Source organism: Filicampus tigris, chromosome 10 (genome assembly GCF_054856515.1).
Source record: "Filicampus tigris isolate MCC_2025a chromosome 10, RoL_Ftig_1.0, whole genome shotgun sequence".
NCBI classification, from domain to species: Eukaryota; Metazoa; Chordata; class Actinopteri; order Syngnathiformes; family Syngnathidae; genus Filicampus; species Filicampus tigris.
In genome coordinates this window covers 13,637,072-13,653,242 of record NC_141226.1, presented here as the reverse complement: position 1 = coordinate 13,653,242, position 16,171 = coordinate 13,637,072, and the positions used below count along the sequence as shown (strand labels likewise).

The window sequence follows — 16,171 nt, the reverse complement described above, 5'->3', positions numbered from 1 at the left end:
CTCGATTGCTCCCCAAATGTTCCATGGACCGATACCAGCAAATATGCGCATGTATGATCCTCCTGACGCTAACATACTAACAACAACAACGCTGCAGACTAGCTCGCTTTATTGGGGGGGGGGGGTAGGCAGGGGGGCTTGTGATTACGAACTTTTTCACAGAGGAATCATAATGAGCCTGCGCAGTGCAAACTTGGCAGAGACAATCGGATTGCTCCAAGTTTGGACCATATTGTGTGCGCACACGCACATGCACGCACACGCACATGCACGCGCACGCCCCCCTCCACGTCCCGAAAGCTAGCAGCAACAAGTAGGCTAGATAGCCAGGCGTGCTAACATGCTAAAAACAACAGCAAGACAACGACGAGGACTTGTCTTACCTTGGCGATGGCCTTTTTGTATCTCATGACGGCTTGTTGGACGAGCGCGTACACATGAATGTTGCCGTCCCCGCACGGCACAACCACGCGCGTCCGTCCGAAGCACACCGTCACTTTCATGGTCTCCTTCCGCGCTCGCTCGACGCTCCGAAGCCGGGCGAGAAGAATCGCAAGAAGTCCACAAGCGGCATGAGGCGGAGGGCGGCCGCGGTGGGTTTGGGGGTGATCTCGCCTCGATTTGGTTCGTTCGTTCGTGCTTCCGCTAAAGCGTCCTTTCGCGTCTCCCCCCGCTAGACGACATGGTTGTTTGCTTGCTTGTTGGCTGTTTTTCTCTCTTTCTGACCACCTGTTTAGTGGAGCTCGATGTATCGATTCTCCTCCTTCTCCTTCTTTCCTTCCCGCGCTCGCTCGCGACGCCTCCCAGCGCGTGCCCGCTAGGACGCCCGGTGGTGTGTTCAGGTAAACTCGGGAAATCTCTACTTTCTCAATCCACATTTAAACGGTGCGCGATTGCCGAACAAAATAATGTATTTGATAGGACAAAATATTACATTCACAACGGTGAATGAGAACGGATTCTCAATCGCAATACTGTCTTAACAGCAGAGAAAAACAAAGGAATTGGCTCAGTAAAGCAAGTAATGAAAAAAAATAAACATTAAACTGTGCAGTGATATAGTTACATAATACATGATACCATATTTTTGCACAATATATATTTAATACTTCCCACCTTAATATTACGTAAATTTATTTTGAATATATCATGGATGGATGGATTTAAAAAGCGTACACAAGGAAAATAATGTAGAAGAATAATGCATGTGATATGAGTTGGGAAACAAAAATCAGATGTTTCGATGTTTACTTTTTTGTCCTCTCCCTTTTAATTTCATTTCAAAGTTCGCCACTTTGGTCAATGTTGCATGGTCGATATCAATCAATCAAATATTTATTTTTATACCACCTTTCAAAATCAACACAAAGCACTCGTGTGCTGCACAAAATAACCACTTACGACATAAACGCAATTACGGTGATGGTAAGTCACAATGTACGGTGACTAATAGTGCGCTGATGCCACGACAACTGTGCGAATGATGCAAGAGCCGTCAAGCAATTTAAAATGTCGATAATGCGGTAATACTGACCAACAAGTTATCATACTAACCCAGAAAATATTAGAAATTGAGCCATACCAAAATATTGGGGAATACACAAAAGAAAAACTGACAGATGAGAAATACACAAAGAAAAAAAGAAACATTACAAAATATTACGGTACATGATTTGACAAATTTTGAAATATATTTGATGAAAAATACACAAATATTAGACTTATATGGGTAAATGGGCTGTCACTTGTATTGCGCTTTTTTTTTTTTTTTTTAAGACACAATTATACAAACTATTGGATAAAAATCCAAAATGTTACCCATCCATGGAGTGTCCAAACAACTACACTGGGACATTTGAACCTTTAAATGAGAACAACAAAGAACGTGAGCCTGAACGTTCCGTGATTTCAAAGCCATTGTTCCAACACAAACACAAAGATTGTTTAGATTTTGTTTACATTGATGTTTACGCGAAATGCCAAAATTCGAATGAAAAGAACAGAAAGAAGAATGAACAATAAATATTTCCTGTGTATTCTTACAGGAAAATCTTTACATTTCACTTTTGACTTTTCTATTCAAATAAATCAACCAGTCTTGTAATGACGTGAAACGTGAATTTAAGTGTCACGTATGCTTCCCTCAAATTCACGAGTCAGTAGTGCCCTCTAGTGGTCACCAGTAGATAACAACGATGGTCTGTGGTCGTTAGGGCATGTTGCTATGGTATGGTGTATTATGCTCCGTTCATTCGTCGTGAATTTAGTAAATTAAAATTACAACGTAAATATTTCTGTAAAATGTCATTACCGTGTTTGATTATTAATTCTCTTGGAACCCTCAGTTAACCAGGGTTAGGGTTTGTAAGTATGGTTTCAAGCCAGGGTTAGGGTTTCAAAGGCTTTTAACGTAGGTTAGGGACACAAAGTAGGCTGTCAAAACAGGTGTAGAGTTTCAAAGTAGGTTTCAAGCCAAGGGTTAGGTTCCCAATTAGGGTTTTCAGACAGAGGACGCGATTTAAAGCAATGTTTCAAACTAAATTTATGGTTTCAAAGTAAAGTTTCAAGCCAAGGTTCGGGTTCCATATTAGACTTTCGAGCAACAGTTAGTTATGTTAGGGTTTTGAACCAGGGTTTCAAAGAAGGGTTTCAAACCAAGGTTAAGGTTTCAAGACAGGGTTTCGGTTTCCAATTAGGGTTTCCATTTAAGAGTAGAAAAGTGGGGTTTCAAGCGTGTGAGTGTGTCAAGACAGGGTTAGGTTGCCTAAGTAGGGTATCAAACAAGATTTCGGGTTCAAAGTACGGTTTCAAGCAAAGGTTAGTGTTTCAAATTTGGGTTTCGAGCCACAGTTAGGGTTACAAGTTAGGATTTCAAACTGGGGTATCTAATTAGGATTTGAAAACAGAGTAAGGGTTTAAAAGTATGATTTTAATCCCGTGTGAAGGCTTCAAGGCAGGGTAAGGGAGTGGTAGTCAGGTTTCAAAGAGGCTTGTGGTGTCCATCCCATCCATTAACCAAACGAGGGTCGCGGGCGTACTGGAGCCTATCCCAGCGGTCTTTGGGCAGTAGGAGGGGTACACGCTCAACTAGATGCCAGCCAATCGCAGGCACACATAGACAACCAAACATTAGCACACACAATCATACCGAGAGGCATGTTTTTGGAATGTGGGCGGAAACCGGAGGGGAGAACATGTAAATCCGGGGTCGGATTCGAAACCACGACTGTGAGGCGGACGTGCTAACCAGTGGCACACCGTTCCGCGCGCTTGTAGTGCCGTGTATGTTAAGTAATCGCCGGAAGCTTGTTGACTTCAAAATCCAGATTTTTGGTTTTGAAGGGCGAATCCGGAAGTAAGGGGGAAACTGCTCTTGCTCGTTTCTGATCAACAAGCACTCTTTGTCCCAAAAGCGCCTTCCTGATCGTCGTCATCCGCCTCGTCGTCGCTGACGTGGATCGACGCGAGCGCGGTCACTCTTCGTCACCAGTGACGAGGAGCACGGCGTCAAAGTTTGGGTAAGTCACAAATCAATCCGTCGACCAATCAAATAATCACCCAGTCACATATTTCACGGTAAAGTACACTCGAGTTGCAGATGAAAACCGTCGGAGATGAGTCAGCAGGAAGCCCAAAGTCATGTCAAGTTAAACAATGTGACGTCAATGTACCGAGTCCGGAAGTGGGATCTTGAAAATAAAAGAAAAACGCAAAACTTTTGCATCAGAATGCAAACATTGGTTCGGTTAGGCCAGGGTTTCAAATTTGGCATTCAAGTCGGACTTTTGATTTCAAGCCACACTTAGGGTTTCAACTAAGGGTTTGGTAGGACTACAGTTTCCTGTCTTTCATGTCACCAAAAGTGTTTGTTACTCATCAGTTCCAACATCACTTGTGTTAGATGTTTGTCACATCCTGTATGAAAGTTACCGGTCATCATCTTTTAGATGCACACTTCACTTTTTTTTTCATCACATAGAAACCAACAACCGACAAGTAGCCTCTGAATGTCAGGGCACATCTGTTCACAACAACAATGAACTGGTCGCCAGTCAGTGTCAGAGAACATTTAGACCAGGGATGGGTCGCTTCAATACTGAGTGGGGGGGCACAATTTGTCATCAATGCTACTGGTAGGCCACATAGGACCAAGCACTTCCTAACCAGACAAAAATGCCCCTTCAAATATGGACAACATGCATGCAAAATTCTTACACATTTCATTTTCCAAAAATGAACTATAACTAATTATGCCGCACGGCTTCTGCATTCCACAGATGGAGGACACGTCATTGTGTTGCACGCACCTCTGAAAACACACACACGTAAGTTGCGGTCAAGTGCGGCTGTGAAATCGTGCTTTATTTGAGTATTTGCTATTTTCACTGCTTTAAACTTTCTAAAATTGCATAAAAAATTACAGACGAAGTAGGGACGGAACTTTAGAATTAATTTGCGCAAAAAAAGAATGAATATTTGGACTTTTGAGGTTTTCGGCCGACAGCGACGATATATCATTTTATTTTCATATTTCAAGATCACAATAATTTTACAATTTACAACCACAATTAAACAAATAAACACACAAATAAAATACTTTGTTCTGATATTGTGCAGTTTTGGTTTCGCTGGCAGCAGGCCATGCGCGCTTGCCTGCTGACACATCAAGTGCTGTCAAACGTCTCTAAAGAAGGTGAATGCTGATCACTGAAATTGCACACGGTCTGAAGAAAGAAGTTACAAACTGACTTTGTAAGAAGACATGATACAGCTTTTTGGGACAAATAACATACTGTAACAAATTATGTTATCTATGTTGTGGTGAGTTGTGTTTTGCTAAGTTGTTTTGTCTCAGAGGTTCCCGAATGCATCACGCGACTCGCTTGGATGGGAGGCGTGTGCGAGTGAGAGAATAGTGAGCGGACATCGAGAAGGACGAGAGATCCGTGTGTACTTATGACGGAACTGTTGTTTCACTGTAGTTGGCCAGTAGCCGTGTTGGAATAATAAAACGGGAGATAACTAAGCTACGGCTAATGTATGTCTTTAGAAGACGTTACAATACATTTCAATTGGACACTTATCATTTATTTTCCCAAGCGACGCAGAGCCACAACATAAGGATGAAAGAGCCGCAGGTTGCCGACCCAACAACCCAACAACAAAGGCTTTGAAGCTAACAAGATAATCACATACTGTTATTTTTCCCCCAGACTCATATGGGTAATTGGGCTGTCACTTGTATTGTGCTTTTTTTTTTTTTTTTTTTTTTTTTAAAGACACAATTATACAAACTATTGGATAAAAATCCCAAATGTTACCCATCCATGGAGTGTCCAAACAACTACACTGGGACATTTGAACCTTTAAATGAGAACAACAAAGAACGTGAGCCTGAACGTTCCGTGATTTCAAAGCCATTGTTCCAACACGAACACAAAGGTTGTTTACATTAATGTTTACGCGAAAAGCCAAAATTCGAATGAAAAGAGCAGAAAGAAGAATGAACAATAAATATTTCCTGTGTATCTTCCAGGAAAATCTTTACATTTCACTTTTGACTTTTCTATTCAAATAAATCCACCAGTCTTGTTATGATGTGAAACGTGAACTTAAGTGTCAAATGTATCTCCCTTGTATAAAAATTACAGCATTAAGGACAGCACAAAACCACCAAACAAGAAACCAACATTAAGTGCAAGATCTTGTTTTATTTTATTGTGTCAACACCCCCCACCCCCAAAACACACACACCGAATGCCCAGAACCCCGCTCCAGACGGTGAATAGTTACTGAGCCGCGAAAGGTATAGACTTGTATGAACCGGTTCGTGGCAGAAAAAAGGTTGGGGACCACTGCCCTAAGTAAGCGTTACTAATAATGATACTAATAATGTCTGCCATCTACTGGTGAATGGTGATATTACAATTTAAACTACAGTCAACCCTTACATATTCGCATTTCGGCACTCGCAGTTTCCCTTTTCCCATTTTTTGTGGAAAATGTATATTGAATGTTTATCGTTTTTTTTTGTTGTTTTTTTATCGGAGTTGTTTGGTTTTGTAAAAAATATACATTTCCACAAAAGTAAATCTTCAATGTAGCTCTGATGGAAAATCCCTGATTGTTACCCAGAACCACAGAACTGCAAGACATACATGCAAGATATGCATGCAAACCACAATTTTTGGCTACAATGTGAACTAGCAACAAGAGAATTTTTTGTCATTGCCTTTTTTTCTTTTTTTCCCCCCTGATCTGAAGTGAGCAACGATGGACGACAGCGCTAATGACTCGACAACAGACGAGGAAGAGCACCTGGACGGAACGTCTCCTTCACAAGTAAACGTCATACCACTTTTTGGATTTTAGACATAATATGGCATGAATTTCAATTTTGATTTTGTGGTGTGGTCATGTGTGCTGGACGCTTTCTGCGGGTGTAAACAAAGGTTAGGGTTTCAAGCCAGGAGTAGGGTTTCAAGTTAGGGTTTCAAGCTTTGGTTACGGTAGCAAACAAAGGTTAGGGTTTCAAGACAGGGGTTTCAAACCAGGGTTGGGGTTTCAAATTAGGGTTTCAACCTAGGGGTAGTGTTTCACACCATCGTTAGGGTTTCAAATTAGAGTTTTGTGCAAGGATTAGAGTTTCAAAGATGGGTTTCAAGTCTGGGTTAGGGTAACAAACAAACAAAGGAAAGGGTTTCAAACTCAGGTTTTCAAGGCAAGACTAAGGTTTTAAGCCTAGGTTGGAGTGCAACTCCAACAAAGGTTAGGCTTTCAAGCAAGGTTAGGGTTTCAAACCATTGTTAGAGTTTCAAAACAGGGTTAGGGTTTCAAATTGGGGTTTCAGGCAGGAGTAGGGTTTCAAACCATAATTAGAGTTTCAAGTCTGGGTTTCAGACCAGGCTTGGGGTTTCAAATTAGGGCTTCACACAAGGGTTAGGGTTTCAAAGATGTGTTTCAAGCCTGAATTAAGGTAGCAACAACAACAACAAAAGGTTTAGGTTTTCAAACTCAGGGTTTCAAGACAAGGGTAGGATTTTGAGCCTAGGTTAGGGTTGCAAACAAAGGTTCATTTAAGGTTTCAAGCCAGAGTAAGACTGTAAAGTTAGGGCTTCAAACCAGGGTTTGGGTTTCAAGTTGTGATTTTAAATGAGGATTTTAAATTGGGGTAAGGGTTTCAAATTCAAGGTTTGAAACAAAGTTTAGGGTTTCAAAAAAGGTTAGAGCTTCAAGTTATGGTTTCAAGACATTGTTAGGGTTTGAAATTGTGGCATTAATCAGGGTTTCAATCAAAGGTTAGGTTATAAAATTTGGGTTTCAAGGTTTTTAGGTGAGAGGTCAGGTTTCAAAGTAGGCTAACTAGGGTTACGGTTAAGGCTCCAGAGTAAAGTTTCAAGATAAAGTTAGGGTCTCCAAATAGGGTGTCAAATCTAGATTATGGTTTCATGCTATGTTGTCAGGTTGGTCGGTTTACAGAGAAGCAAGAAATTTGAAGCCAGAATTGGGGTGTCAAACAAAAATTGGGATTAGGTTATTGTGTGAGATTATAACTTTAAATTAGGGTTTAAAACCGGAGTCATTCCAGACTTGTTGCGTCAGGTGTCGAGCAAGCGGGAAGACCATGAGTCCGACGGAGACTTGTCCAGGGGACGGCCGACGGCCTCCGTGAACATCGATGTGAGAGAGGAGGAGCACGACTCGACTTTGACAAGCTACCACGACAGATTGGGACAATATGGTAAGATACGGTAACACTTCACACACTCTATCACAAGGGTCCCCAACCACCGGGCCAAGGGCCGGTACCAGGCCACGGACCGCGGCGGGCACAGATGAAAGAAAGAAAAAAAAAAAAAAAGAAAAAAATTACAGTACTTCCGGTTTATTTACTATCCGCGGCTGAAAAACATTTTATTTTGAAAAGTGACCGGATTCTGTCCATTACATCCATCTATGACTGACTCTTAACACATGTCAAGTTGTCTCCGTCCCATAACGCTAATATTAAATGCACAAGCTAGCAAATGAGCAAAATAAACACGTATTTGGAACGTTTCTTCCCCTTTCTTATTGTCACACACTGATCAGTGTTGTTTTTGGCAGGCATTTTAGATTTAGTCTCAGTCTTTTGAACAAAAATGCTCATTAGTTTTAGTCACATTTTAGTCATTCTTATTTCGTCTAGTTTTAGTCGACGAAAACTCCTAAAAGGTTTTAGTCTAGATTTAGTCAATTTTGGTTAGAAATAGACATACAGGTTTCCAGCCAATAGCAAAGACTTTCTGATCTACTAAGGATTATGCATTACACACAGATAAAGTGGTAACAGTGGAATCAATGCACATTACTCCAAAATAAGCCGAGAACCAAAACATTTTCTTTGGCAATTGCCGTGGCTTTGTTTCCATCTAGTTTGTGGCCACAACTACCGTTACCGCTGTCTACAGTGCATCATGTTGTTCTTTATGCTTGGGCATCGTTTGAATTTGGGAGATTCCAATTCTGGTTCTTTCGGTTCCTAAGGATTCTCAATTCCGACTCTTAACCCCCCCCCCCAAAAAAAAGAATTATTTTGTGCCAAATTGCATAAACTTCACTGTTCCTTGATTTCATAAACGTTTTACTGTTTGTGAACTTTACTATGAATTACTCAAAGGGTTGTTTTTAAGCAGTATATTTATTTTGATATTTTTTGTATTATATTTCACAAAAGCTTATTTTTGAGAATCTCAAGACAATACAATAATGCGGCTGTTACTGAAAGCATCGTATTGAACACCAATTGATGGGCTCGCAGTCGCACTGCTGAAATGTTCTCTTGAACACACCCCTAAAACGCTTTCACACGCTACAGAATTTTTTCCTCTCACACATGTAACCGAAACACTCTCATGCACCCTACTGCAACTTTTTTTGGTCACATCTCCTGAAATACTCTCCCATAGGCACACAAATGAAATGCTCTCACACATAGCCGATCCTGATAGACTTTGTGATAGCTAATAATGTTGAGGTTCCGTTTCCACAGCCGCCATCTCGCAGAGCGCTGCCACTGCCTCACCGGGCGGCGCACACCAGTTCTACATCCACGCAGGACAGATGATCATACAAGGTATGGTGTCCAGTCAGTTGGGTTTTAAAGTTGGGTTTGGGATTCCTTGCCTGGGTTTCGGGTTCGGGTTGAACGTTTCCAAGCGAGGGTTAATGTTTCAAGTTGAGAAACTGCTCTCCTACGTGGTGCCACATGTTTGTGTTTGGGATGCTTGGTCTCCCCAATGTAAAGGTCATGGCTCTCATCACTGGACTGCGAAGCTTTACTTTGGAAGTGGAAGTCAACCCAAAAATGTTCTTTACAAGAATATGTTCAATGTAGGCCCACTAGTCGAAAAATGGCTTGCTGATTAATATTGCGTTTGTGGAATATGAATTAAGCAGTAAAATCCATGTTTTTGTCCATCTCACGGGGCGGTTATTTTGTCTCTTATGTCGACCGAAAATGACATCACAGTTGCTCAGGTAACGACCAATCATAGCTCAGCTTCAGAAAACATGTGAGCCACGATTGGTCGTTACCTGAGCACTGAGCAACTGTGATGTCATTTTCAGTCGACAGCAAAAGATGGCTAAAAACATGTGGATTTTGCTGCTTAACTCATATTCCACAAATGCAATACTAATCAGAATGCCATGTTTAGACTAGTGAAGGCGCATGGAACATATTATTGCAAATCATTTTTTTCGATTGACTTCCCCTTTAACAACATTGCAGAGTTTACTTCTCATGATTTGGTACTGAACCCGTTTTTGTCTGAGGGTGAGGAGCAAACCTTTAAAAATGTTTAAAATTAGGGGTTCTGATTAGGGTAAGCGCTTCAAAGTAGGGATTCTTCAAAGGAGTAGGGTTTCAAGCCTTGATCAAAGACTCAAGTTTGGGTTTCAAGCCAAATTGAGTATTTCAAATTCGAGTTTCAAACAAGGAATGGGTTTCAAGCATGGTCAAAGTTTCAAGTTAGGGTTTGGGCTTCAAATTGGGGTTTCGTCCACTGCCAAGGTTTAGAACTAGTGGTTGAAGTCAGGGTTAGCGTTTCAAAGTAGGGTTTCAAACAGGAGATCAGGATGCACGCCTTGGTCAAAGATTTAAATTTGGGTTTCAAATAACGCTGTGAAGACAAAATGAGCATTTCAAATTACAGGTACAAACCAGGGTTAGGGTTTCAAACAAGTACTGGGTTTCAAGCCTGGATCACAGTTTCAAGTTAGGGTTTTAAGGCAAAATTACGGCTTCAAATTAGGATTTTAGGTTTCCAATAAGGGCTTCAAATCAGTGTTAGCATTTTAAAGTAGGTCTTTAAACAAGAAGTAGTGTGTCGAGCCTGGGTCAAAGATTCAAGTTAGGATTTTGATGAAGGCTTTTAAAACAAGATTGGGGTTTCAAGACAAGCATTAGGTTTCCAAACAAGTAGTGATTTTCAAATCTGGTTCAAAGTTTCAAATTTGGGTTTCAAGCTAAAATTAAGTCTTCAAATTAGGGTTTTCCCCAGGGCTAAGGTTTAGAATTAGGGGTTCAATAGTGTTTCAAAGTAGGGTTTCAAACAGGGAGTTGGGATTCAAGCCTGGGTCAAAATTTCAAGTTTGGGTTTCAAGACAAAATTACAGGTTTAAAATGGGGTTCAATTTTTGTTTTTAAAGTATGATTTCAAGCACATGTTAGTGTTTCAAATAACAAGGGATAAGGTCTAAGCATAGGTCAAAGTTTCTAAGTAGGGTTCCAAGGCAAAGTTAGGATTTCAAATTAGTCTTTTTTTAAGGCACATTTAATATTTCAAATTAGGCTTTCAAACAAAGGTTTTTAGGGTTATAGTTTCAAGACAGGAAGAGGGTTTTAAATTTGGGTTTCAAGACATGGGGTTCAACTGCACTGCACTACACTGGCTGATTGAGAAAACACTAAAAAGACTAAAGGTCTTTGGGAAAAGTTAAAACTCGGCCGTCTTCTTCAACTTGACACAAGCCATCTTCTTTGGCCGTTCGCCCCGCCTCGGTGTCCAGAAGCAGCCAATCAGAGTGGCCTCTTGTTTGTCGCTCCTCTCCAGTTGCGTCACTGCTTCTAAAAATATCCGCCCTCCCCTCTTGACATTATGCTACTCCGGGGGGGGGAGGGGCTCCAACCCAGCGCGTCTTCACTGACTTCAGCGGCCGCCGGTGACGTCACAGTGACGCCAATGCCGGTAATTGTAATCCGGCCGCAAAGTTGACGAGCGGCCAGAGACGACGCAAGACGGCGAAGGAAGCGAAACCGGAGCGCCGTTAAGATTTTATCCGGCCAGCGAGGCAACGAAGGCGGTCTAGAATTTTGGTTTTCCCCTCTCATTTTGTTGTGTTCTGGCTCACTGGGCAACAACAATGGCCGTCACCGGGGATGAAACGGAGTCAGGTACGGTAAACTTTTTTTGGTCACTAGTCAGTTTTCCACTTTATTGATCTTTTTGTATTGTCTTCTTCGTCTCATTAGTTTTTTTTTTTAAGCGTCTTTTTCGTCTTCGTCGTAGTCTTCCGGTTCTAACTCGCACATGCGCACATGACCCACCTGGCAACACGTTCCACTGCTGGGATATCGTTGCGAAAGTTTGTTTCGACTAATTAATTGACTTTCACCAAGTTAAGGCAATGCACACATACACACATACACTCACACTACGCTCGTCGTGTTTTAGTGTGTGACGAAAACGTTGTGTGGCCATCTGTGGTCAACACGTTGTTGACGGGCAGATTGGCCACAAGTGGGGAGGGGAGGGGAATGCGCTGCTTTGACGTCATCGTTGCTTCCTGGAACAGAAGAAGGGCAGGGAGTGTGGGGGGAGACGCACGCAGTGACATCAGCACGTCCCTCTTTTATCACACTGCCTGGTGTTTCTGACTGACTCATCGTTCCAAAGTTGACATTTTAGATATTTAGATCTAGGGATGAACAATCACAATGTCTTTTTTCTGATTTAATAACATTAATCTTAAACACAAGTAATCTTAAACACAAGTAGAGCAACAATGTCACAACACAGACGGACAAGGCTTTGCTTCCATTAATTTAAAAAATATATACTTATTTTACGACAATACATCCACCCAGCTATTTTCTATACCACCAATATAATGTTGTTATAATCTATTTATTTGTTAATTGTTCCAGACGGTGATTTGGTACATAATAATTATTCGACAGCAAAAACGTAATTAACAATTTCATTTGACTGATAGGTGACTGATATATTCCACTACAGTGAACCCCTACTATTGGTAGGGAATAGGGGGCGAGCCCTGCTGTGAAAAGCGATAATCTGTGCAGACTTGCTTATAGATGCTACAAAATGTCACAAGGCACTTAAAATGGGAACTGGTATTCCATTTGGATTGATTTATATACCTGTAGCCTGTGACAACATTGAAAGAAAAATCATAAAGTATCAACACAATGCCGTAATTAAATAACGTTGCCGTTCCTAATGTGATAAATTTCATGTGTGGGTGTTATTTATTTTACAAGTTACTGACCAATCCAAAGTGTTGAAATGGCTTGTTCTCTTTAATGATGCAATGTTAATGTTAAACAAGCATGCCGTTGTTTTTTTGTCTCCTGAAAAGGGAGGATTTTGATGCAGAAGGATTTAGCTCGATGGCAGTGATAAACAACTGTAGTTAAATTATTCAACACAAACAAACAGCCTTCACGTGAGGCTCCTCAATGGTAAACTAGCATTAATTACACGCTATCACGAACTGATGTGACATCATACACGGGCAAACAAATATGCGCACTAGCTAGCACTACACTAATGGTAAAAGTACTTACATTTATCTTTTGGCATCGAGAGTTGTTGTTATCCTTTCGGCTTTAGTACAGAATAATTTATGTAAGTACAAAGTACACCGTACAGGCTTTTCGTAGCTCCATCAGGAGAAATGCCAAAACAAACTTTTACTGTGAAACGCAGATGAAAAAAAACACTATCTCTGAATCAAGACAACATCTACAACAACAACAACAACACCAAGATTCCACGAGATTGTGCCAAAGTAAAACCTTAATATGGCCTGAGCACCAAACAGTAAATAAACAAGTTTCTCAGTGAATAACGGAGGACAGTTTCCTTAGCTAATGATTAGAGAGTAGGAATGCGTAAAATAAGTCATCACAATACAGCCCAAGTTTCATTGAAATCTTCAAAGTTAGCATTATCTTAATAATGTGTCATGCGTCCTCTACCGCAGCCGCCACGGGAGACATTCCTGCCTGCCAGTTGCGCTCGCCCACCTCAGGCCTGGCCCACAGCATCGTGTTGGCAGCAGCGGCGCCGGGTGCCACGCAAAGTCCGCTGTCGCACCACGCCGAAGAAGTCACCCGCAAGAGGGAGGTCCGGCTAATGAAGAACAGGTAGGCATTGACTGGCGACCAATGCAGGGTGTCCAGGATTGTGTGTGTTTCAATTGTTGTCTTTTGGCAGAGAGGCTGCGCGGGAATGCCGGCGGAAAAAGAAAGAGTACGTCAAGTGTCTGGAAAACCGTGTGGCCGTATTGGAGAACCAAAACAAGACACTGATTGAGGAACTGAAGGCGCTCAAGGACATTTACTGCCACAAGGGGGAGTAAGAGCACCCCAAATCTGCTCCAGTGTTTCCCTGCCTCCGCTGCAACCCGAAAAACTGTTGTGACTGGTCCGCACGCTCAGGCCTTTGCCATGCCACAACCTCCCTCCCCTGTGTCCCAGGAACGCTGTTCTTCTCTGGACTCTTGAGAAGTGTTCTGCTTGAAAGATTGGGAGGAAACACGCCTCCCAGGAATGACACCCTGATCGCACCGTTTCTGGCATTTTTGCTTTTGTTCCTGCCTGTTTTTGGGAGTCTGCATAGCAAGCGTTAACTTGCATGACTTCATTTCCAGCCGTTTAAATCAGCAGTAAGGAAAATTTGGCAAATATTTGTGTGTTCAGGGGCTCCCCATACTGTTTTGATGAAATCCAAATGCCATCAAGGATGTTCTTGTGACCAGGACTTGATAGAAAGCTAATGATGCTAAACCACTTGCTAAATGCTAACTGTTAGTTGTCGTCATCATCAAAGACCAGATGTTTGATGTGAACAGTAATGCTATTCTTGGAGGCTCAAGATGCTACGCTAATAGTGCTAAATTTTAACAAAAGTCGACACAAAACAAAAACTGTTTAATCCAAAAGCCACCTCAAGTGAGATGACGCGACAAAGACATTGTTAGAAGCTAAAGGTGTTTAGCTAATATCCACGCATGCTAAACACTAACTTTCCATTTAGTGTTCGTGTGCAAGCATTACACATTTCCAATGTTAGCACTGATGTTAATGCATACTGGCTGGTCTGCCAACAATTAGGGTCTATGGGAGGCCATGGAAACTGCAATTTTATTCTCAGAAGTGAAAGATAAGCCAATATTGCTAAATGCTAACAAAGTTTATTTTGTAACAAAACCCACCACCACACAACTCGCTACAATAGCGTTACTGTTCATTAATAAAATAAATGTTTGTTTATGGGTTCAATTGTTACATATGTGACTTGAATGAATACAGATGAGTATTTTTTTTTTCTAAATGACCTCAGCTGGCTGCGGCTGCACATCAGTCAAAGCACAATCACTCACCAGTCAGTCATTGACAAACATGATTGGATGCTAAGCTAATTATGCTAAATGCCAGCAAAGCTAGTCTATTTTGTAACATCAATGTCTCATTATTGTGGTTTTTGTGAACATACAATACGCAACACTAGCATTAGCAGTGACTCTGAAGCTAACATAACAGTACATGTGTCCTGGCTGGTCCACTAACATTAATGTAAATCATTGAAGTGGTTGAACAGCCATTCTATTCACCATGTTACATGAGCTGGTGTAGCGTCTAACGATTTTTAAGTTATATTGTTACATATTGTTGCTTTTATTAATACCAACGATAATTGTCTATCAAAGCACAATGAATGCCAGTCAATAATCAGTTATTATTACAGTTATAATTACTATTTTGAAAGATAATTTGACACTTTTTAACAGCACGAGAGCCCCAATTGTCCTTTTTGTACATTTCTCATTTTCATTGTGGTGTAAATAAAATTTGTTTTGTGGCAAGAGCATAGTACTGTCTTCGTGTGTGCGTGTAGCGTGTGTTATTACCCAACGAAAGATTTTTTTGGAGTGGTTTCCACGGCAACCAGGCTTAGAACAGATGACGCATAGGAAATAATTTTGCTCCATTAAACTGCGATTTGCAGCGCACTTAATGACGCCTACAGCCTCTTGTTAGATGTTTATAGAAAAACACTTGCCAATATGCATTCAAGTATACTTAGTTTGTTTAGTATTCAAATGATTTTTAAAGGCTGAAATTAAATCTAAACTTGGTCACCCTTTTGTAAACATTGTCGTCTTTGCTGTTTTGCTTTAAAAGGTGCCAATTCTTATGTTATTGCCTCAAAGAAAAATTCTGCTAGCAGCCTCGATGGAATGGAATTTTAATCATAATACACACATACACATAGACACATACACTGAAAGCTAGAAAATGTCAATAATAATGATAACACAAATAAGGTTAACAATTTGTATGATTACTCTGGTCAACAGAAACATTTTATTTACAGATGGCTTATGTCTGCCTAAACAAATGTTTGACTATTTCAAAAATGTCTATTTTTTATAGTACTCCCAAGTTTTTGAGAAATCTTAATTTTTTTGTTTTTTAAGTTTCATATAAAGCTTGCACAATACGGATTTTACCATCTGTTGTCATTTATAGCTATGGCATTTCAGAAAAAAAATCCACCTGTTGCTGAACATATGCCTTAATTCATAAATATTATTCATTATGTTGCTATATTACATATATTATTGTTAGTATATATTATTATCATTATTATTATTATCCATCCATCCATCATCCATACCACTTATCCTCACATGCCGAAGCCTATCCCAGCTGTCTTTGGCAGTCGGTGGGGGACACCCTGAATTGGTTTCCAGCCAATCGCAGGGCTATTATTATTATTATTATTATTATTATTATTATTATTATTATTATTATTATTATTATTATTATGAAAACCTTTTGTGCTAAAGAAACAACAGTGGCAGACTTGGAATCAGTACA

General features: G+C 40.7%; 2 protein-coding genes across 12 annotated transcripts in view; one reads left to right on the top strand and one right to left on the bottom strand.

Annotated features, from left to right (window-relative positions):
* The window catches only part of pard3ab (par-3 family cell polarity regulator alpha, b), a 132,662-nt gene extending 131,797 nt beyond the window's left edge, over window positions 1-865 (bottom strand). For 7 of the 8 annotated variants that reach the window (XM_086042563.1, XM_086042567.1, XM_086042565.1 and 4 more), the window contains exon 1: window positions 384-865. In XM_086042563.1, coding sequence (XP_085898689.1) covers window positions 384-503 — 120 coding nt within the window. In that variant the 5' untranslated portion in view covers window positions 504-865. The remainder of the gene's footprint in view (window positions 1-383) is intronic. The other variant, XM_086042570.1, reaches the window with a different exon arrangement.
* Window positions 578-15,153, top strand: LOC147140917 (cAMP-responsive element modulator-like). 4 transcript variants are annotated; one of them, XM_086042582.1, is made up of 8 exons: window positions 578-593; window positions 3,414-3,518; window positions 4,278-4,325; window positions 6,265-6,342; window positions 7,603-7,741; window positions 9,032-9,115; window positions 13,270-13,432; window positions 13,503-15,153. In XM_086042582.1, exons 4-8 carry the CDS (start codon window positions 6,274-6,276, stop codon window positions 13,645-13,647), a joined length of 600 nt encoding a protein of 199 aa, XP_085898708.1. In that variant the 5' UTR covers window positions 578-593; window positions 3,414-3,518; window positions 4,278-4,325; window positions 6,265-6,273; the 3' UTR covers window positions 13,648-15,153. The 4 variants fall into 4 exon arrangements, with proteins under 4 accessions (XP_085898708.1, XP_085898710.1, XP_085898711.1 ...); XM_086042583.1 differs by lacking the exon at window positions 578-593 and adding an exon at window positions 3,160-3,282; XM_086042585.1 differs by lacking the exons at window positions 578-593; window positions 4,278-4,325 and adding an exon at window positions 3,157-3,282.
* The last annotated feature ends 1,018 nt before the right edge of the window (window positions 15,154-16,171 follow it).

What these genes read in the sequence shown, in the direction of transcription:
- LOC147140917 (XM_086042582.1), top strand. Translation starts at nt 6,274, where the DNA reads ATGGACGACAGCGCTAATGACTCGACAACAGACGAGGAAGAGCACCTG. An exon ending in CGACAGATTGGGACAATATG is followed by an intron (nt 7,742 to 9,031) that starts GTAAGATACGGT and finishes CCGTTTCCACAG; the next exon opens with CCGCCATCTCGCAGAGCGCT. An exon ending in AGGACAGATGATCATACAAG is followed by an intron (nt 9,116 to 13,269) that starts GTATGGTGTCCA and finishes CCTCTACCGCAG; the next exon opens with CCGCCACGGGAGACATTCCT.